The sequence below is a fragment of the Microtus ochrogaster genome, chromosome 15 (assembly GCF_000317375.1).
Source record: "Microtus ochrogaster isolate Prairie Vole_2 chromosome 15, MicOch1.0, whole genome shotgun sequence".
NCBI classification, from domain to species: Eukaryota; Metazoa; Chordata; class Mammalia; order Rodentia; family Cricetidae; genus Microtus; species Microtus ochrogaster.
The window spans coordinates 4479356-4499546 of record NC_022017.1 but is presented as its reverse complement, the minus strand read 5'-3'; the positions used below and the strand labels follow the sequence as shown (position 1 = coordinate 4499546).

Sequence of the window (20191 nt, the reverse complement as noted above, 5' to 3'; positions counted from 1 at the left end):
AATTGTGAGTTCAAGGTCAGTCTGACTGTGGAAAGACTGCTTCAAATAACATCTACAAAAAAATCAAACCTAAACACATATAAATATTTTAAAGATCCTTGGGCAGTACACAGTTGCTTGATCTGAGGGCACGTTCTGATTTTATTTCTTGGTCATTTCACTAGCTGTCCAATAGAGTATGGGATATAACTACCTCTTTCCCTCTCAGAGGTGGAGCTGCTGGACGTATTTGTTAGTGTGACAGTAATGGTCAATGCCATCTCTTCATGTCTCTGTGATGCAGGAGCTTTGAGAGTACAGACTTCTGTAGTCTGTCTGTGACCACTGTCCTGGAAGGAGAGTTCGCATCCATCTCTTGCTTCTTCCACTCAGCCGAGCTGAGCAGCAAAAGGAGACCCTAACTTAGATGTCTGGGAGTCTGGGAAGTGCTGTTTTCATGATGGCTAGGAATGAACATTTATGCATTTAGGGTATTAGGCAAGTACATTCAGGAATCATATATTTGAATAAATATACCTCTGTCCCTCACTTTTATAAATAAAGTTAAAATCAGCCACCTTTTGATGTCTCAAATGATTTTCAGAACCAGCCCTTGACTCCTTCAGTGAGTAGCAGATGAAGAGAAAATATTTTCTGCAAATTTAGTGTTTATTATTAGTCAAACATTATTGATTGACTCTAGAATTAGTTGGCTTCTAGTCTTCACAGAAATGTCATTTTTGTAGTGTGTATGATTGTAGATTAAATAGTATTTTACAAATGAGAAAAACACGCTACCCTTGCCATGTAGCACTGTGGGGTTACTGTGTGGAAGCTGCAGGTTGGAACAGGCCTTACAAGAGGCGGGAGGCTGGGCTCTGCCAACCTGGCCAAGGTTAGCCTCCTCTTGCTTGGGGGTTCAGAGAACATTCTTCTCCCTCACCCAGATAACCATTTTAACTGATTAGTTCATACATAGATTACCGTTTTTAGAAATATTTTTGTGTAACGTGGGCGCTCCTATTTATCATTTGTTTATCTGAAAATTGTTTTTTAAAGACAAGAACTGTTTGGGAGCAGCTGGCATTTACCTGGCATTTCCAGATTTGATTATGTTTCTCAATTTACTGATTTGCATAGCCAATTCTTCTTTTTGAGGGTTTTGTCCAGTAAACTGTTCCCAAGATATCTGTATGGCTAATGCCTTCAGATTTTGTATCTCATTCTCAAAAGAGTTCTCATTGCCTTCTGTGCTCCAGCACGGCTCCTCCTCAGTGCTCCAGCTCTGCTTCCCCTGACTCTAGCCTGGCTCTCTGATGTCCCACTCCTTAGTTTTTCAGCACTCCTCACCTTCCGTTCTACACAGTTCACCTATTGCACCTCTCGTTCTTTGTCCATCTTTTCCCTGAAATGTTTCTGCCGGAATGAAGTATTTTATGATTTTTATCATATTTTGGCCAGTTAAGTGACTGCTTCTCCCCTTTAACTTACTCTTGGTGACCTTCCCAGTGTTCATCCTCTATCTTGATGCCCCATTGCATTTATGTCTACTCTAGGCTATCTGGCTGGTGTCCCTTCTCTGAAGACCCCAGTCTGTTTGCACCCCTGTGCTCCTGCTCTAGTATGCTGTAGATGTCACTCTCTTCTGGTACAGTTCAGCTTCTGGTCCTTAACCAGAGAGCAAAAGTCCTCTCTCTTGGCTGCATCACAAAGGGAAGATTGGAATTGTGGGAATTCCTGTTGTCAGCCCTGCTTGAACTTCCCAGCTGCTGTGTTAGTGTGCCGAGGGAGCCCTCGCACGTTCTCCTTATGAGTCTGTTAGTGGAAAGAAGTGGGGTACAAACCCACCGGTGCTTGTGTACTCCCAACATGCACTGCAACATGATGCAGCCCTAAAGACACTGAGAACAGAGCTGGTACAGAGGGTGGCCAAGGCTTATGGTCTAGGTTGGGTTGATCACTCTTTTTTACATGTTAACTCACTTAATCATGTGTTAGCAGTCTGTGAGACAGGGAAAGGTTACCTTTCCAGAAACAGAAGCACAGCTCAGGGCTGGAGATATCAGCCAGTGTTAGAACATTCGCCTAGAGTGCAAGGCCCCGATTCACTCGCTAGTACCACAGGGAAGAAAAAAACGTTGTTAAAGTAGCTGCCAGAGAGACAGCTAGTGAGTGATCTGTGAGCATCAGAACCTGGATCATCTCAGTCCCAAGCAGTGGTACCAGCCTCTTATCTACCCAGAGAGGCTGAGCAGGACTACTAGGAGTCCAAGGCCAGCTTGAGTACATGAAACCTGTCTCAGAGTTAAAAGGAGAGAACCCTAATCTCTGCATTTCGTAAAACCAGTCTTTTTGACAAGTACTCTCTGATTATAAGCCATAAACTCAGTAGGTTTTTTTTTTTAAGCTTTTAAAATTTTTCTGTGTTTGAGCCGGGCGGTGGTGGCGCATGCCTATAATCCCAGCACTCGGGAGGCAGAGGCAGGCGGATCTCTGTGAGTTCGAGGCCAGCCTGGTCTACAAAGGGAGTTCCAGGACGGGCTCCAAAGCTACAGAGAAACCCTGTCTCGAAAAACAAAAAACAAAAAACAAAAAAAAAAAAAATTTCTGTGTTTGAGAGTTTTGTCTGTGTGCTGTTGCATGTGGTACCCAAGAAGCCCAGAAGAGGGCGCTGGGTCCCTAGAACTGAAGTTAGAAGGTTGTTAGCTCCCAGGAATCGAACCCAGGTCCTTGGCAAGAGCAGACAGGCTTTTAACCACTGAGCCAGCTGTCTAGCCCTACCTTAGTAGTTTTAAGAACTTTCAGCCAAGAGCAGGGTGGTTAGTGAAAACGTCTTGTGTTGACAGTGTGACTAAGCATGAGCCTCTACTAGCAGAGTTGATTTGGCTCAAGTTTGGGGGGTTTCCTGGAATTACCAATTGTCTGGTATGGTATGACAGGCTCTTAATCTGAACATGAGAAAAGCATGGCACCTCGCTTATTTTCAGGTACACCCTCCAGCATGTAACAGATCAGAAGTTAGGAACTGTGTCACCTCTCTGTTTTTACTACAGTTTATTTTGATGATATTTTGAGGCAGGAACAGTATATCATGTGCTTGCTGATTTTACTTTAATAGTGAAAATAACAAGTGCAGTTTAGGAAAACCATTTTGATGGGCTGTGAGGTGGCTCAGCAGGTGCCTCGCAAGCCTGACAACCTGAGTTTGAGTCCTGGAACCCAAATAAAGGTGGAGGGAGCAAACCAACCACACAAAATTGCTTTCCCACCTCTACGTGCCTGCTGTGGCCCATGTGCTTGTCAGCCTCTCTAGAATAGCATCGGTCTGAAATTAGCAACATACTTTATTGATCCACTAACTCAAAGGCTCTTTTGAAAATCTTTACTATATACCTTATCTATCTATCTATCTATCTATCTATCTATCTATCTATCTATCTATCTATCTATCTATCTATCTATCTATCTATCGGGAGTGTGTTTGTGTTTGCATGCATGCATGTGTTGTGGGATCCTGTGGAAGGTCTCTCCACCATGTAGATTCCAAAGGTTGAATCCAGGTCATCCGCTTGGCAACAAGTCCTTTACCTTCTGACCGTTTCACTGGTCCTCGCTCAAAACTCAGAGTTAGGTGTGTGTTGTGTGTCCCCCCCTCCATACTCTGGTTACAAGTAAGTAAACCATATTTACCTTGTGAAATTTCAGAAATTTCATGATTCCATTTCTTTTTAAGTGATTTATTTTTTATGTGTACAGTGTTCTGTCTGCACATATGTCTGCAGGCCAGAAGAGGGCACCAAATCTCATTACAGATGGTTGTGTGATGTGGGATTTCCCTATGTATGCTGTGATTACCTTTTAATGAATAAAGAACTGCTTTGAGCCTATAGAAGAGGGGGGTGGGGCAGAGCAGAGCTAGGCAGGGAGGACCGGACTGAATGCTGGGAGAAAGAAGGGCAGAGTCAGGGAGAAGCCATGGTGCGCCTCCAGAGTCAGACATGCTGAAACTTTGCCGGTAAGCCACTGCCATGTGGTGATACACAGATTAATAGAAATGGGTTAAATTAGTATGTGAGAGTTAGCCAATAAGAATCTGGAGCTAATGGGCCAAGTTGTGATTTAATCAATACAGTTTCTGTGTGATTATTTCAGGTCTAAGCTAGCCAGGTGGCCGGGAACCAACAAGCGGCCTCCCACTACAGTTGTGAGCCACCATGTGGTTCTGGGAATTGAATTCAGAACCCCTGGAATAGCAGCCAGTGCTCTCAGCCTCTGAGCCATTTCTCCAGCCCTCATGATTCCATTTGTATACACTGATTAGCTGTGAAGATTGATAGAGGTGTGTCTTAAGTGTTTTAGTAACAGTTTGCGCCTCTGCTGGTGACACCCTGTGGCATTGACTGAGAATCATCTTAGTTCCTAAGCATTACTGGATTATGGGTGTGATGCGTATGACAGCCAACAGGCACTTAAGATAGTCTGAACTAGTGGAGTGTCCTTCATGAGGTGCCAGGTGCTAGGTCTCGACTGTCTTTTTCCTTCCCAGTCCTTGTATCTGGCTCACAACGGCAGTCCACAGTGGCTGATCGCCATGGTTCTCTTTCAGCCACCCGCAAGAAGGAGGGGGATGGAGGACACGGCCTTTCTATTTGGGCCCAGTACCTGAAAGATGGACCCTCTTTAGTGGTACTTAAATCGCCCCTCAGTAAGTAGCTGAAAGGCATGTGGCTGCTAGCACCATGTTAAGTTCCATAATGCTGCCTTTGCTATGGTTAGGGTTGAATTTGTTCCTGATCATACATGTCCAAGCCCCAAGTATATATAGTACAGGCATCACACCCCACTGGGAGCATTTCCTGAGTTAACTTCCTTCGCCCTTAGAATCAGGCTGATGGCTAGGAGTCTGTGAGGGCCTTTCCATGTATTAACTCTTTTCATAGTGTGTGGATTCTCTTAATACATCTTGCAGTTGAGAAAACTGGGTCTTAGAAAGGCTGAGACAGACACAAGGCATGGAATGTGTGCACCTGCACTCCTGTATTCTCCTGTACACACACACACACAATTCAGAATCAATCAAAATGCCCCACTTCTTGTTCTCTCCATCTTAACGAGTCTTAGGGTGACTGTCAGTGTAGACCCCAAAGGCAGCCAGGCGGCTCTCTTACAGGCCATGTGCTGGTGACAGGTGATCTCCATTACCTGTGCTATTCCCCACACCTGGCCTTTGTCACTGGTTAGAGGAAGAGGTGTCATTAATGTTCCTCAGTGCTTCTGCCTTTTAAAAGTCTGACAAACACAGAGAAGTACATTTGTTTCATACAGTGGGAGAAAAAGACTGTGGCTTCTCAAAGTGACCGGCCCAAGGCTGCCAGCTCCCTTAGGATATTTCTACACCAGTAAGGACTCACATATACCACCAACGCAGCAGAGGGTGGGAGGCCCTTGAACTAACCATTGAACCATCTAGTTCATTTAAGACTCTACCGGAGTCTCAGTTCTTAGCACACCTCATCCAATGTGTAATTACACCATTAATTATAGTATTTCTTGGATGTCTCTATTCTGGAAGCGAGTAAACTTCGTGAGTGTGACTAAATTCTGGGGCAATGTCCCCAGCTAAAGTAATACCCGGCACTTATGAAGTTCCTAGTGTTTGCGGCCTGCATCATCAGCCAGCATCCCCACCTCTGTATCATATCTGTGCTTTCCAGTTAGATATGCCCTGGTCCGTCTTTACAGACCCCCACCCTCCTCCAGCCTGTAGACTGCTCACTCCTGTGGAGACATGCTCACCCTTCCTTCTGAGCAGCCTGCCTCTCCCTCCCCTAAACTGTTAACCGAGCTACTGGCAATTGAGCTGCCAATGGCTTTTCAGGGCTTGCTTTACATTTGTGGCTGTGGCTGTCATTCTTTCTCTTCTCTTTTCTTTCCTGTCTGTCCTGGATTCCCTGCATCTTGGTGCCATCTTTCCCACTCTGTCTGTTCCCCAAATGTCAGTTTTTCCCAGGATTTCTTCCCTTCCTCTCTCCTCACACAGAATTCTTTGTGGGTGAGATCATTCTCACCACCACTTCAGCTGCCACCTCCTACGCTGACGGCTGCCGAAGTCTGTAGCTTCACGCTGGCTCTGTCTGCTGCCCACTGGATATCCTCTTTTGCTTTTGACTTGCTACATGCAAGCAATGCCAGACAGTGATCATGAACAGGAGCTCATGTGATCTTCCTCCCTACCAACGAGGAAACTGAGGCCAGAAAGTAGCATAGGATCAAAGAACGAGTATATATCAAAACCAATGAAAAACTAAGACTCCTGATGCCTGGAACCCCAGACTACAAATCCCTGCCAAGCACTGAGATGTGTGTCCTGTGCCATTGGCAAGCCTTCCCCACCCCGAGACAGCCCTTGTCTCAGCTCTCACTTGTGCTGACTCTGTGTGTGTGTGTGTGTGTGTGTGTGTGTGTGTGTGTCTGCTCAGTAGTGCCTTCCCTTTCTCTTCACCTTGGTCTACAGAGAGTATGAATTGGCTGCCACCAAAATTCCTCAGCTCTTTACCAAAGCTCCTCCTATTTTTCTGAACTTCCAGAGGACATGCTAGTTTCATCTAGCCTGTTGATGAAGCATGCCTGACTCATGCATTGCTTAATGTGGCTTTGTTGGTTCGTTCAGGTCTTTAAAAAATTACCCAGTGGGTGAAGAATAAAAGCGGAGCACTCAGCTACACTTGTGGGTACCTGCTGGAAATAGTTTCCACCTTTGTGAGCAAATTAAAGATGACAGTCCGAGCGATGAAGCAGCCATAGAGAAAATGACCCTTTATCTTGACATTCTGGCGCTGGGCATCATCCCTGCTTCTGAGCATTTAGTCCTCTGTCCGTGCACGATGGCACTGTTTCCACTCGTGTGTGTGCTGAATGGTCTCCTTCGCTTCCTTCTGTGAGAAGCTGCTTTTCCTCTCCTGTCTGCCACATCTAAAGCTACTGGATTTTGTTGACTTTGCTGACCAGAGTTCAGCACCTCACAGAGACCCCGGTGCCCTCTTTCCTCTTCTGATGTTATGATTTTAAAGCTTTTTACTGTTGTCCTTGGGGGATGGAGTGTGCCAACAGCAGTGCTTGGTGGTCAGTTGGGGTCCATTCTCTCCTTCCACACCGGAGTGCAGGGTTGGATCTCAGGGTGCTTGTGCACGAGGCACTTCTGCCTGCTGAGCCATCTCACCAGCTCCTCTTCTTTTCTAAAGATGGAGCCAGAGAATTGTGTGGAACTGTGCAGCAGGTGTCTGGAAAGATCCAATCAACCTAGAACTTTCTAAATGAACCTGTTAAATATAAAGGTACATTAGGACCTGTGGGTTGGGTAGGGATGGGGTATGTCAGCTAAACCTAGTTGAGTGTATGCTTAAGTGCCAGGGTTTATTTTTTATTTTTATTTTGCTTTGGAGCCTATCCTGGAATTAGTTCTTGTAGACCAGGCTGGCCTCAAACTCACAAAGATCTGCCTGCCTCTGCCTCTCGAGTGCTGGGATTAAAGGCGTGCGCCACCACCGCCTAGCCTTTTTATTCATTCTTTTGAAGTCCCACCAGAAGCATCCTGGAAGGAGGTAACCAGCTTGCTCTGTAGCTTCAGTAGCAAGAATCAGTCTAAACCAGGCTCTGCTTCTCTGTGGCTTGTGCTTTCTCCAATGCCCACGTTTGTGGGAAACTCGCCATTTCTTGACTCCTCCTGCTCCTTTTTAACATTCAGCCATTTGTAGAACCCAGCTCTTTGCAGGCAGCTTTTCTAAGTGAACAAAGGAACATTCCCTTTGCACCAGTGAGATTAATTTGGCCAGCTGCATAATGATGGGGCCACACTTAAGAGTTCAGCTTCTTAGTGTCTTCAGTGTTTCACTTTGTTGCTTTTTATTTGTTTGAACTTGTATGATGTCTTTAGTAAAATACTATTTTTAAGAAGTCATATATTTGACCTAGAAAGCTGAGTGGTGTAAGCAGAGCAAGCCCATGATTGGAGTTTTCGGAGTGTGCAGTCGGGGTTAAACATTCTCACACAGAAGTGGCAGTTGCTGTTCTCAGAGGCCCCTACTGAGGATGGAAAGTTGAATGTCCTAATTCCTTTCAAAAATTGCTTTGCGAAATTAACAAGGTTGATTTTTTTAAAAAAGAAATTAGTTACCATGAGTTGTAAGGACATCTATCGATGTTGCACAGAGAAACCCTTTCTCAACAAAACAAAACAAAACAAAAAACAAGCAAAACTCAAAAATCCCAAACTGATTTTAAAACTATCAGGTATGTGAAGATTCTCATCTTCTAACTTGTGTTGTTTTAAGACAGTGTCTCACTCTGGCTAAGGCTGGCCTGTAATTCACTATAGATTGTAATAACTTAACAGAACTTCATTTCTTTTTTAACTATTAAAACTTTGCCTTTTCAATACAAAATTTATTTCACCTATATGTAGAAAGAAACACAAAGAGTGTTAGAAATAAGTCATTAATTTCAAGGTTTTAAAAAAATTGTGTGTGTGTGTGTAGGCACAGCCATGCCTGGCCTGCTGAGCCACCACCGTGCTGGCCCAAAACAGTATATTTAGTTATTGGAATCTTCGTAGACACTTAAGTTATATGTGCCAAGAAAGAGCAGGGAAAGGACGTTGGTTTGAGGGATAAGGCCAGACTTGTTTCATGTTCTTGTGAAGCTGTCTCAGGAAAGAGCATGTTTGAAGCCATATGGCTGCTGTATGTAATATACTGAACATCTGTTTTCTTTTTAGGGCTAGTGAGACGGATGTGTGCTAAAGGTGACTGCCACATGCTTGAGGACCCAAGTTTGATTCCCAGAGGGAGAGAACTGTCCCCAGTCTTGATGTGCTTGCAATGGTGCACACACTTCCCCTTTAAGATCTTACATGTGTGCATGTCGCGTACAAGCACACACACACTAAATGCATGTAAAAGGAATTTCTTAAGTACCGCGTAGCTTTTGTGCCCTTTCAGGTCAGCTTTCTAGATGGGCTCGTTGACACTCTCAGCTGTGTGCCTTTCTTTTCCTCTCTGTGGGTCTGTGGACATTTCTTGTGCCTGAGTTGTTACAGCTTTTGTTGTACTACCTTCCCTGTGACGGGTTGAATAAGTGGGTGACAGGCATCAATTTGAAGACAGTGGGGACCCTTTATAACTTTTCTTTTTTAGATTTGGCAGTAAGTAGACATGAAACTCACACAGGCTGAGTTTTGCCCCAGCTACTGAACTTGTAGTAGCTGCTGCCATCTTTGCCACCACCTCTAGCAATTTTTTATTTTTATATTTTAATGATTTATTTATTTTTATCTTGTGCGCATTTCGTGTCTCGCCTGCACATGTATCTGTGTGAGGGTGTAGACCCAATTTAAGAGCAGCATCAGTTGCGTCTTCTCTACCATGCTGAGGCAGAATTTTGAAGGTGACTAGACAGATTCAAGTTCCACGGGTCCCACCCTGCTCCTGGCTGGCTGGTTGTTTTTATGACTATGTACTCCTTCCACAGCCAGCTGCTGCAGACCTTTGGACAGGTGTTCTCCGATAAGCATATGTGTGGGTGGAAACACATTCTCTTACTGGTAGGGAAAAATCAATCCCTGTATTTAGTTCTCAAAAAACTGAACGCTGAAGAGACGGCTCAGTGAGAAAAGGTGCTTGCCTCCAAGCCTGCTGGCCTGAGCTTGGTCCCTGGCGCCCACTTGAGGGTGGAGAACTGACTCCCAACCACCTTTCCCCCTCCCACAGGGGAGGGCAGGAAGAGGATTAAAAATAAAACAAATCTTTAATAAAAACCCAGATGACCAGGGGCTGGGATTGTAGGCCAATGGTAGAGTGCTTGTATAGCTTGCATGAAGTCCTTCCTTCATTTCCAGCACCACCAGCTTCCTCCGTAAGAGACAACAGCACAGTGGGCAGTAAACAGATGGGGTCAAGTCTGGAAAGCTTTGCCCTAGTGAAGCGAAACCTGCTCACCTTGCAGGGCTGAGGATGACTTCTGAGTTCTGAGTCCTGGTGGCTGTGATGCAGACAGGGAACTGCAGACATGATGGAGCGGGGCGTGCATCTGTGTCTGCATGACTTCCTCTGGCTTTGAGGCTCTGGGGTGTGCTTCTGTTCCTTCCTCTCCAGGTCCTGCAAGTGCTCTTCTGGACACTTTTATTGTTTGGTTTTTTGAGACAAGATTTCACTTGGATGGACCAGGCTGACCTCAAACTCACAGACCTCCGCCTGCTTCTGCCTCCCTGTGCTGGGATTACAGCCATGGTCGCCATGCTTTGCCCATTGTTCTGACCACCCTTAAGGTCTGCTGTCAAATACCAGTACCCTTCCTTAGGGTCCTTTCCCGAGGCCTGTCAGCTCCTGCTGAAGTAAAGACTTTTTTCCATTCCAGTTTTCACCCAGCTACACCTGTCTCATTGATTTACTGTTCCTTACTGCTTCCATTTTACCAATTGTCCAGTCTCCCCTTCGACAAGTGTGTATTGTACCAGGATGTGGGCGGGCCACTGAGTTGAACAAGACAGTCCCTGCCCTCAAGTGCACAGTGTAGTCTGGAGCCAGAGGTGTAAACAGATCATTAAAATGCCAGTGGTGTGCTAAGTGTCTCCACTGAGTGTGCTCAGAGTTACAGGAGAGGAGCCCTAGGAGGAATGGCAAACAGTGGAGAGGACACGTCTTGGAGGAGCCCATGGTAGAGAACTTTACTATCAGAAAGAGATTTTTAGGAGCCCACATCCGAGTCCCCACATTCCTGTGGCTCTCATGTTTCTTCCTTGTCTCCTTAATGTCTGTGCTCAGTTCTGAATCTAACCCAGCTAATTGGCATGGCAGAGTTAGACTCTCTTAATTGACTCTTTTGAGAATCCGAGACATACTGACAATGAGTGATGGAGACCGTGAGCACCGAAGAAAGCCCTTGAGAGGCCTTTCACTAGCAGTATTGGCCCCAGGGAGGAGTTTGTGAGTGGGCAGGAGCTGAGTGCTCTGTCCTTTCCAGTGGAAATCAGCTTTCTGTTTGCAATGAAGGTTTCCTGTGCAGTAGAGTCCTCTTCCTCTGTTCATTGTGCATATTCTTGGAGATTACCCGAATTCTTGAATTGGCCTATGGGAAGAGTTTTGATTTTTACTATTTTATTAGAGAAGGATTAGAGAAGCAGATGAATCTTGTGATTTAGTTTGTATAGTATATAATCCAAATGAAAATTTAAAATTTCCTGAAATAGTGGGTTTTGTAACGTATTAGGAAACTAAACTGATGCATTAGTCGAGGCAGAGAACTAGCTATCGTGAATGAGGTCCTGGGATCCAGTGCAGCTCTGCAAAGATGAAGAGATAAATACAGAAGAAAAAGTCACATTTTAAATTCACTGTACAAAGTGTGGTACATCTTGTTCTTTCCCCATTATTTAATTTGGATGTCTTATGCTAGCAAATATACATGTAAGATTGTTCCTTTTATGTAATGTAATGTGAGTGTGTATGTGTGGGCTCACATGCGCATGTCAGAGAGCAACTTGTGGGTGTTTGTTCTCTCCTCCCAAGTGAGTAGCAGGGATTGAACTGGGGTCATCCAGTTTGGCAGCAAGTGCTTTCATCCATGCTTCACTCTGTCTTCAAAAATATAAATAAAGCCAGGTGGTGGTGGCGCACGCCTTTAATCCCAGCACTTGGGAGGCAGAGGCAGGTGGATCTCTGTGAGGCCTGTTCTACAAGTTCCAGGACAGGAACCAAAAAATAGCTACGGAGAAACCCTGTCTCGAAAATCCAGTATATATAAATGCCGGGTAGTGGTGGTGCACAACTTTAATCCCAGCACTCAGAAGGCAGAGACAGGAGGAGCTCTGTGAGTTTAAGGCCAGTCTGGTCTACAGAGTGAGTTCTAGGACAGACTCCAAGGATACAGAGAAACCCTGTCTTGAAAAACCAAATATATATAGACTTGTAAAAAAAATTATGTGTATGCGTGTCTGTGTGATATGCACACATGTGCACACATACCCATAGAGGCCAGAAGTGTAGGATTCCCCTGGAGTTGGAGTTACATGTATGTGGGTTTTGAGAACTCTACAATTATCTATAGGAGTAGAGAACTTAACCATTGAGCCATCTTTCCAGCCTCCCTCATTCTTTCTTAATGGAAAAAAAGTTTTGTTTGTTTTTGAGATAGGAACTTAATGTGTAGCCCTTGCCAGCTTAGAACTCAGCAAATAGACCAGGCTGGCTTTGACCTTGCAGGAATCCTTTCCCTCTGCCTCCCAAGCGCTTAGATGATAGGTGTGCATCGCTCTATCTGGCTTATTGGGAAAAATAAGATAGTATAAATCAAGCCTATTTTGTCAAAATCAAACTTGGTCAGAGTGAGTGAATGAAGTAAAGCTTCTTCTCCTTAGGTCCACTCTGTAAGAGGAACTCACTTGGTTCCTGATCTTCTAGATTTACATGTCTCTGTGTGCAGATGTGCCTAGGTCTGTGCTTTATAAGACTAGGTCACATGTTTCCTCTGTTCTGCTATTGCTGTTTGCATGGAACAAATTTTAGACATTGTTCTTTCCCACTGTGTTTAGAATACCTATGTCTTCCCTAGATCAGGGCCGTTTAGCCTCAGCGTTGTTGCTATTTGTGCTAGATGGTCTGTGTTGTGTGGCGTCCTGTTCATTGCAGAGTATACACACACACACACACACACACACACACACACACACACACACACACTTTGTGCTCACAACCTCTCATTCTCCATCTGAGACAAAAATGTTCCTAGACATTTGCCACACGCCCCCACTCCACTCCAGGACCTCACTGTTGCTAACTTAAAGTCACTGGTAAGCACCTGGCTTGTTTCCAGGATTCTCATCACAAGAATGGGGCGTTCTCTGACTGTTTTTTTGTTTGTACACATATAAATACAATATTGTAAATATAATATTGGGTACATTCATAGAAGTGAAGTTGTTAAATCAGAATTTTTATAGAAGTTGTTAGATAACTTAGATAATGTAACTTATTTTTATCAGTATCCTGATGATTCCAAATTCATATGGTTTTGAGTTCTAGGTCTATATGCCCCCCACTGTTGATGGGGCATCTCCATATGTTCCACAGATCCATACACAGTTCATCTCTTGTGTCTTTACCCCATCAGTAACATAGCTCATCTATTTCCCTATCAACAGGTAGCACTATCTTTCATCTCAAGCCATGACCAGTCAAGGAGTCTAACCCAGCCTTCCTCCTCTCTCTTGGTTCATGCTCACAGTCTCTTTCGTTCATTTGCTTCTTTTCCTACTTGTGTCTCTGCAGCAGGCTGGAACATCAAGACTGCCTGTCCTTGCTGTCTGTCTTCATTGTGCTTCCTGCAGTCTGCATTTGTCTGGTAGGCTGAAGCTAGCCAGCTGCAGCAGACATGTATCACCCTGGATTTCAGCTTTCTATTGTCAGATTCTCTCCTAGCTGTTGGTGTATAAATAGTAAATGTTACCAATGTGAGTGCTTAGAGTCAGGTATGGTGGTGCAGTCAGCACTTGGGCTGAGACTGGAAGATTGGGACTTTGTAACTAACCCATGTTATATAGCAAGCTTCTGTCTCAAAATTACAGGATTTTGAGACCAGCTTGGTCTACAGAGTGAGTTCCACGACAGCCAGGACTGCTACACAGAAAAACCCTGTCTTGAAAAACCAAAACCAAAATACTGGAAAGTTATATGCTTAAATTATCTTTTATGCCACTTAAAACCTTTTTCTGTTTTTATGCATTGAGTTTTATATAAAACTTTATTTTTTATAAACCTTTCTCTGCTTAAAAAATTTCATTATTTATTTATTTATTTAGAAAAATGCTCTTGTGCTGTGTGTATTTCACTACCTGCGTTTCTTGCCACAGCTCTGAAGCATTTTTCTTCTCTTGACGGCCTTTTGGGCCTGTGAGGTTCCTCTTCTCCTACTCACTGCTCACTGCCCATCCACCTGCTTCTTGGCGTGTGGGCAGCTCAGTGGATTGTCTGTGTGTGTGCACTTCACTTTGTTGTGAGGAACAGCCGTGTGTAACAATGACACAGGCAAGTGCATCAAGGAGAGGGTGTGGCAGCTCCAGCCTCAGGTTCCGACCCAGGTGTTAGCAAAAGGGCCTTGGAAAGTCGCTTTCACAGATCAGGTATCGCGTGCCATTCCATTTTTTGGAGCATCTTAAATACCAAGGAGGTGAGGATGCTGAGGGATGCCAAGGAGTCTCTGTTGCTGTATGTAGCAAGTTTCTGTGCAAGGCTGATGAGGGACAAGTCTGTGGGAAACCACACTTTACAAAGTCTTGTCAAAGAACCAATTTAAATACTCTGTTCTATATGTGGTGCTTCTGTAACACTGTAATTATTATTTTTTTTTACAGTGATTAACCACAAAATAAGGATAATGCATAACCTATTTCTGTTTCTTGCTATTTTAGGGGACATCACACAGAAAGGATATGAAAAGAAGAGGTCCAAACTTCTGTCTCCTTACAGCCCACAGACCCAAGGTATGGGGTGAGAAATCTTTTAAGTGTTCTTACACTAAAGAAATACTGTCTTAGTAGACATGTCATTTGTTTGTCCCGCCTCCGCCTTCTCTTAAGGGAAGAGAAACAGGCAAGATAAGAGGAAAAGAGTCTCAGCTGGGCATTTTTTTAATAAAAACAATTTATTTATTTATTGTGTATACGGTGTTCTGCCTGCAGGCTAGAAGAGGGCACCAGATTTCATTATGGATGGTTGTGAGTTACCCTGTGGTGGCTGGGAACCGAACTCAGAACCTCTGGAAGATCAGGCAGTGCTCTTAACCACTGAGCCATCTCTCCAGCCCCTCTGCTGGGCATTTTAAAGATACCTGAGGTCACTACATAATTTACTTAGAGCTTGGGTAGTAGTGTGTTAAAGATGGAAAATTTCAGGCTGTGGAGAACCACATTTTATATATATGCAACTTGAGCATATGACAATTTTAGTAGTGATAGAGAGAAACAAGGAGAGCAAGGAGGGAGAGAAGACAGATGCCTGTTATACGGTGTGCCGATGCTGGGGGGCAGGAAGATGTAGAGTCAGGACCCCCAAATGCCTGAGAGTCAATCTACGTCCTAGTTACTACTTCTGTGAAGAAATTGCCAGGTTTCTTATATGTGTGAAAGTCCAGAGTGCCCTTTGTGCTTAGCTCCAGTTGCTCTTCCCTGCCTCCGAGGTGTGGGACATATGACTGTATACGGTGGCCAGAGAACAGTTGTGGGAGTTGGTGCCCTCCGTCCTGAGGACTGAACTTGGGTTTTCAGTTTTGGTGGCAAGTACTTTCGCTTGGGGAGCCATCATGCCAGTCCACCATAGGGTTATAATTTTATTTTTAAAAATGGTTTACTTTAGTTATTTTATGTATATGAATGTTTTGCATGCCTGAGTGTATGTGTACCATCAAGTGTGCCTGGTGCCCACAGAAATCAGAAGAGGACTTCAGATCCCCGAGTTACAAACCCTTGTGAACCACCATATAGGTGCTGGAAATCATACCCAGGTCCTCTGTAGGTGCACAAGATCAACATGATCTCTTAGCCCCAGAGCCTCCAGCCCCAAGAGGTTTTTATTTTTATTTTTTTTAAGACAAGGTTTCATTAAGTAGCCTTGGCTGGCTGTAGACGTAAGTCACAAACGATGCCACAGCAGTTTGGAATTATGATTAATAGGGTACTATTTATTAAAAGGGGAAAAAACTTACAGATCACCGTCAGCCCTCTGTACAACCAGGAAAGGAGTCTAGTCGCCAGCCGAGCAGGAAGTGAAGAGAGCGAGAGAAGGAAGTGGCCGCTTTTTTAAAGGGAGAGAGACCACGCCCCAATGGGCGGGTATCTCAGCGGCTATAGGCTGGAGGAGTGGAAGGACCTCCCGCAACAGCTGGCCTGAACTCAATGTGTAGGCCAGCAGTCTGGCTGCCTAGAGACCTGCTGTCTCTGCCTCCTAAGTGCTAGGACTAAAGGTGTGTACCGCCACACCTAGCTTAAAGTCACTTGTACTCTGGCATTTCTTTGATAGCTACGTGCCGCCTTAATCATAACTTACTAAAAAACATTTTTATATTTAGTTTCCCTTTATAATCAAAATTGGTTTCTGTAAGTTTCTTCTTTGTAAAGCTAATGGCTCAGTTATAAATGCCATGAAGTTTTGTATCTCCCATGGTTGTCAACTAAATGTAGTATATGGTTAGAGTCTGTGAATATTTGTTGAATGAATAATAAACAAGGATTTCCTTCATTGTCCCACAGTATCTGCAGGGGGCTGGCTCTAGGGGATCCCATTAGTTACTAAAATCTGCATATGCTAAGGTTCTCCCAGACAATGGCATATTCTGTTTGTGTTTGACTGTAACCTGTGCACATCTTGCCGTGTTTTAAGTCATTTCTCGCTCACTTCTGATGCCGACCATGATGTGAATGCTGGCTAAATCGCTGCTGCACTGTGTTGCTTAGACAGCGATGGCAGGAGGGAAAAATCTGCACATGTTTGTATGGACAGCCTCTTCCCCAAAATATTTGCAGTTCAAGGCTAGTTGACTTCATGGATGTGGAATGTACAGACACAGAGGCCCGATGGTCCCTTCCTATAAAACTCTAGTCAATTTTAAAATACCTTATGAACAGATGGGCATGGAAATAAATTGAGAGAAGAGAGGTGGAAATCAATCAGTGACAGCTAAGGAAAAGTTGGTGTTTGCTATGGCGTCTGATGAGTGGAAGGTGGAAGTGTTATGTCACTGCTGCTTAGCCGAGAACCTCGCCTGTCCTCAGAAAGCCCAGACACATGGAAAGAGAGGCTGGGGAACGGCTCAGTGGACAGAGTGCTCGGCGTGCAGGCTTGAGAGCAAGGGTCTAGATTCCTTCACATCCACTGTAAACCAGCAACACAGAGGGGATCCTGAGTCACAGTGTGAAACCAGTATATGAATTCACAGTGAGAACTCTAGTGCCCTATGGGCAGACCTCTGTGCAGAGCCCAATCCTAAGTAGGTGATTACTTGGTGAGGTTTTTATCTGCAGTACACCAGGAGTGTGCACATGTCTTTCACAGACTTGCCCTTGCAGATGGCCCCCATTCCCTTACACCTCTGTTAGCTTCCTGACAAGAGATTTCTATTTCCTACGTCTGGCCCACCCAATCTTAGTCCTCCATTTTGCCTAACAAGGCTATCTGTCCAGGCTGTGCTTTGGATTCCAAATATTCCTTCCTCCCTTTCTGAAGTTGGGGGAGTGTGTGTCCTTGTCACCCTGGATAAGGCATTGTGACTGGTGCACACTGAGTCCACACAGTGGGGGAGAGATGGCTCAGCAGTTAAGTGGATGCTCTTCCACAGGACTCAGGTTCAATTCCCAGCACCCACGTGACCATTAACAGGGGTCTGTGACTCCACTTCCAGGGGATCCAACACTCTTCTGGCCTCTGAATGAACATGGTATGCAAACATACAAGCAGGCCAAAGACCTCTACACACACACACACAAACACAAACACACACACACAAAATAATTTAAAGAAGAGACATTAAAAGGCAGTAATACTGAGGAAAATGGGCCTGCTTGCTTCTTCTTACCACTACGTGGAGCAGTTTTGACTTTAGGTAATAAAATTCTGCTCCTGCTGAGACCAGCAGCTGAGCTTCTCTTGTGCCTCTGCAGGCACCGCCCTTCCAGCCAGTTCTTGCGTGTTTCTCCCTTTGCTGTAGCCACGCCCCCTCCATCCTCTGGCTAACTGCTCAGACTGTTTCTGCTCACCCCTCAGCCCACTCCAGCACCTGAAGCTGGCACCACTAGATTCGTTAGTGTTCACACTTGCCTCTCAGTCACTCTTTTTTTTTGGGTGGGTGGGGGTCAGGATTTTTCTGTGTAGCCCTGGCTGTCCTAGAATTTGCTCTGTAGACCAGGCTGGCCTCAAACTCAGAAAGATCTGCCTGCCTCTAGAGTGCTGGAATTAAAGGTGTACTCTGAGTCACTTCTGAATTCTTCTTATTGACACAGTCTAGAATCACCTGGGATTATCTAGATCAGGCTGGCCCGTGGGCATGTCATATCTGTGGTGGATTGATTATTTAAGCATATTAATTGTTAATATGCTCATATTGTTTTTGGTTTTATTTGTTTGGTTTTTGTTTTGTTTTGTTTTGTTTTCTCCCTTTTGAGACGAGGTCTCTCTGTGTAGCTGGCTGTCCTGGAATTTTTTTTTTTTTTTTTTTTTTTTTTTTTTTTTTTTTGGCTTTTCGAGACAGGGTTTCTCTGTGGCTTTGGAGCCTGTCCTGGAACTAGCTCTTGTAGACCAGGCTGGTCTCGAACTCACAGAGATCCGCCTGCCTCTGCCTCCCGAGTGCTGGGATTAAAGGCGTGCGCCACCATCGCCCGGCTCTTGTCCTGGAATTTGATATGTAGACTGAGCTGGCTTTAAACTCACATGATGTCTCTGCCTCCCATGTGCTGAGATTAAAGTTGTACACCATCACACCTGGGAAATGTTGGAATTCTTACAACAAGGCTCACTCCTTTTTAACTTCTCACAGTCTCTTGGTTGTAGGCGCATTGATTGCAGGCCCAGTCTGGATTCTGATTTACTAAGTTTAGGGTGGAACCTGAAAACGTGCATTTCTGTTAGATTTCCAGATACTACTTAGGGTGCTGGTCTGCTGACCAGATTTTCAGAACCAATGGACTGTCTCTCCAGATTATTTGAGCCAAACCTGTGGCTTTATCATTTGAATATTGGCAACTCACAAATGTGAGTCTACAAGCCAGATCCTCTCTAGAGCCCCATCCATAGATCACTGTGTACTCTGCTCTGCTCTTTTAGACTGAGTCTCACTGTGTAGACCAGGCCAGCCTCAAACTCATAGAGATCCACCTGCCTCTGCCTTCTTATATAATCCATTGAAAGTCACTTCTATTTCAACCTTTTCAAATTAATTATATTGATGACTTTCGCGTGCTGCCCTTGCTATATCTCCAATCTGACCTCTACGCCACGTGTGCACATGTATATACACACACACACACATACACAATTTTGTTAATGTGATAGAGAGATCATCTTACATCAGGCTGGCCTGTGGGCGTGTCTGGGGATTATCTTGTGTCATTTGATGTAGGAGGAGCCAGCTCACTGTGGGTGACACCATTCTTTGGGTTTGGGTCCTGGATTATATAGAAAACTTGAGCTAAGTATTAGAGGCATTTATGCATTCATTCTCTCTATGCTCTTGACTTTGGACATTGATTAGCTATTTTAAGTTCCTGCCTTCATTTCCCCACAGTGATGACTGTACCCTGGACTTGTAAGTTTACTTAAACCTGTTTTCCTCTGAGTTTGTCAGGGTGTTATGTCATAGGATAGAAAATGAATCTAGGTCCCCCTTCCCTCAAGTCCCAGCTACAGCAGAGTTCAACAGATTACCCTTAGCAGCTTTGTCTAGGGTTATCAGGACAGCCCAGGAGTAGAGGATTCGCCCTCAAGGCAGCCAGTCTGAGCCTGAGTCCTGGGCCCACATGCTGGAGAACTGACTGGTTCTGACCATGTCCTTGGTTCTCGCTTTCTCTTTAAGCCCATTTTGGTAGACTCAATTTTTCAAGGAAACTACTTGTGTTGTAAGTTTTCTGATTTATTGCGCTATTTACTGCGTTCTTGGGTGTCTCCAATTGTCTGTATTGTTGCCTCTTTGGAGACTATGCTTTAGTTTCTGATTTATTGTTTTCAGGTTCTTTTTGTAATTTTTTGTTTGTGTTAAGTTGGTTCATGAACTTTTACAGAATTTCCTTGATTGTTCACCTAAATTGTCTGCCTTCTTTCCTAAGAGAAGTGGTTCTTGGTGTCACTGTGCTCAGAAAACATGCTTGTACAAAGGGAAGCTGTTAAGACGTGCCTAGCCCTTAGTTGGTCTCTGAAGCTCATACGTTAGTGTTTCGTGTGTGACGGTCCCTTGGTCAGGGTATGGCATTGTGTGCAGGGCTCCCAGCTCTCACTCACAGAGTCTGCAGGGAAGCCCTTTGCTGTCCTCCCCTCAGGCTCTGACCTTACAGTTTTTTTTTGTGTGTGTGTGTGTGTGTGTTTGAATTTTATTTTTTTATTTTATTTTTTTTTAATTTATTTATTTATTGAGGATTTCTGCCTCCTCCCCGCCACCGCCTCCCATTTCCCTCCCCCTCCCC

The 20191-nt window shown here is 44.6% G+C and overlaps 1 protein-coding gene across 2 annotated transcripts in view; it reads left to right on the top strand.

Annotated features, from left to right (window-relative positions):
- Dip2b (disco interacting protein 2 homolog B) overlaps positions 1-20191 on the top strand; it is a 197576-nt gene that overhangs the window by 54201 nt on the left and 123184 nt on the right. For both annotated transcript variants that reach the window (XM_013348681.2, XM_026782823.1), the window contains exon 2: positions 14438-14509. In XM_013348681.2, the coding sequence (XP_013204135.2) occupies positions 14438-14509 (72 nt within the window). The remainder of the gene's footprint in view (positions 1-14437; positions 14510-20191) is intronic.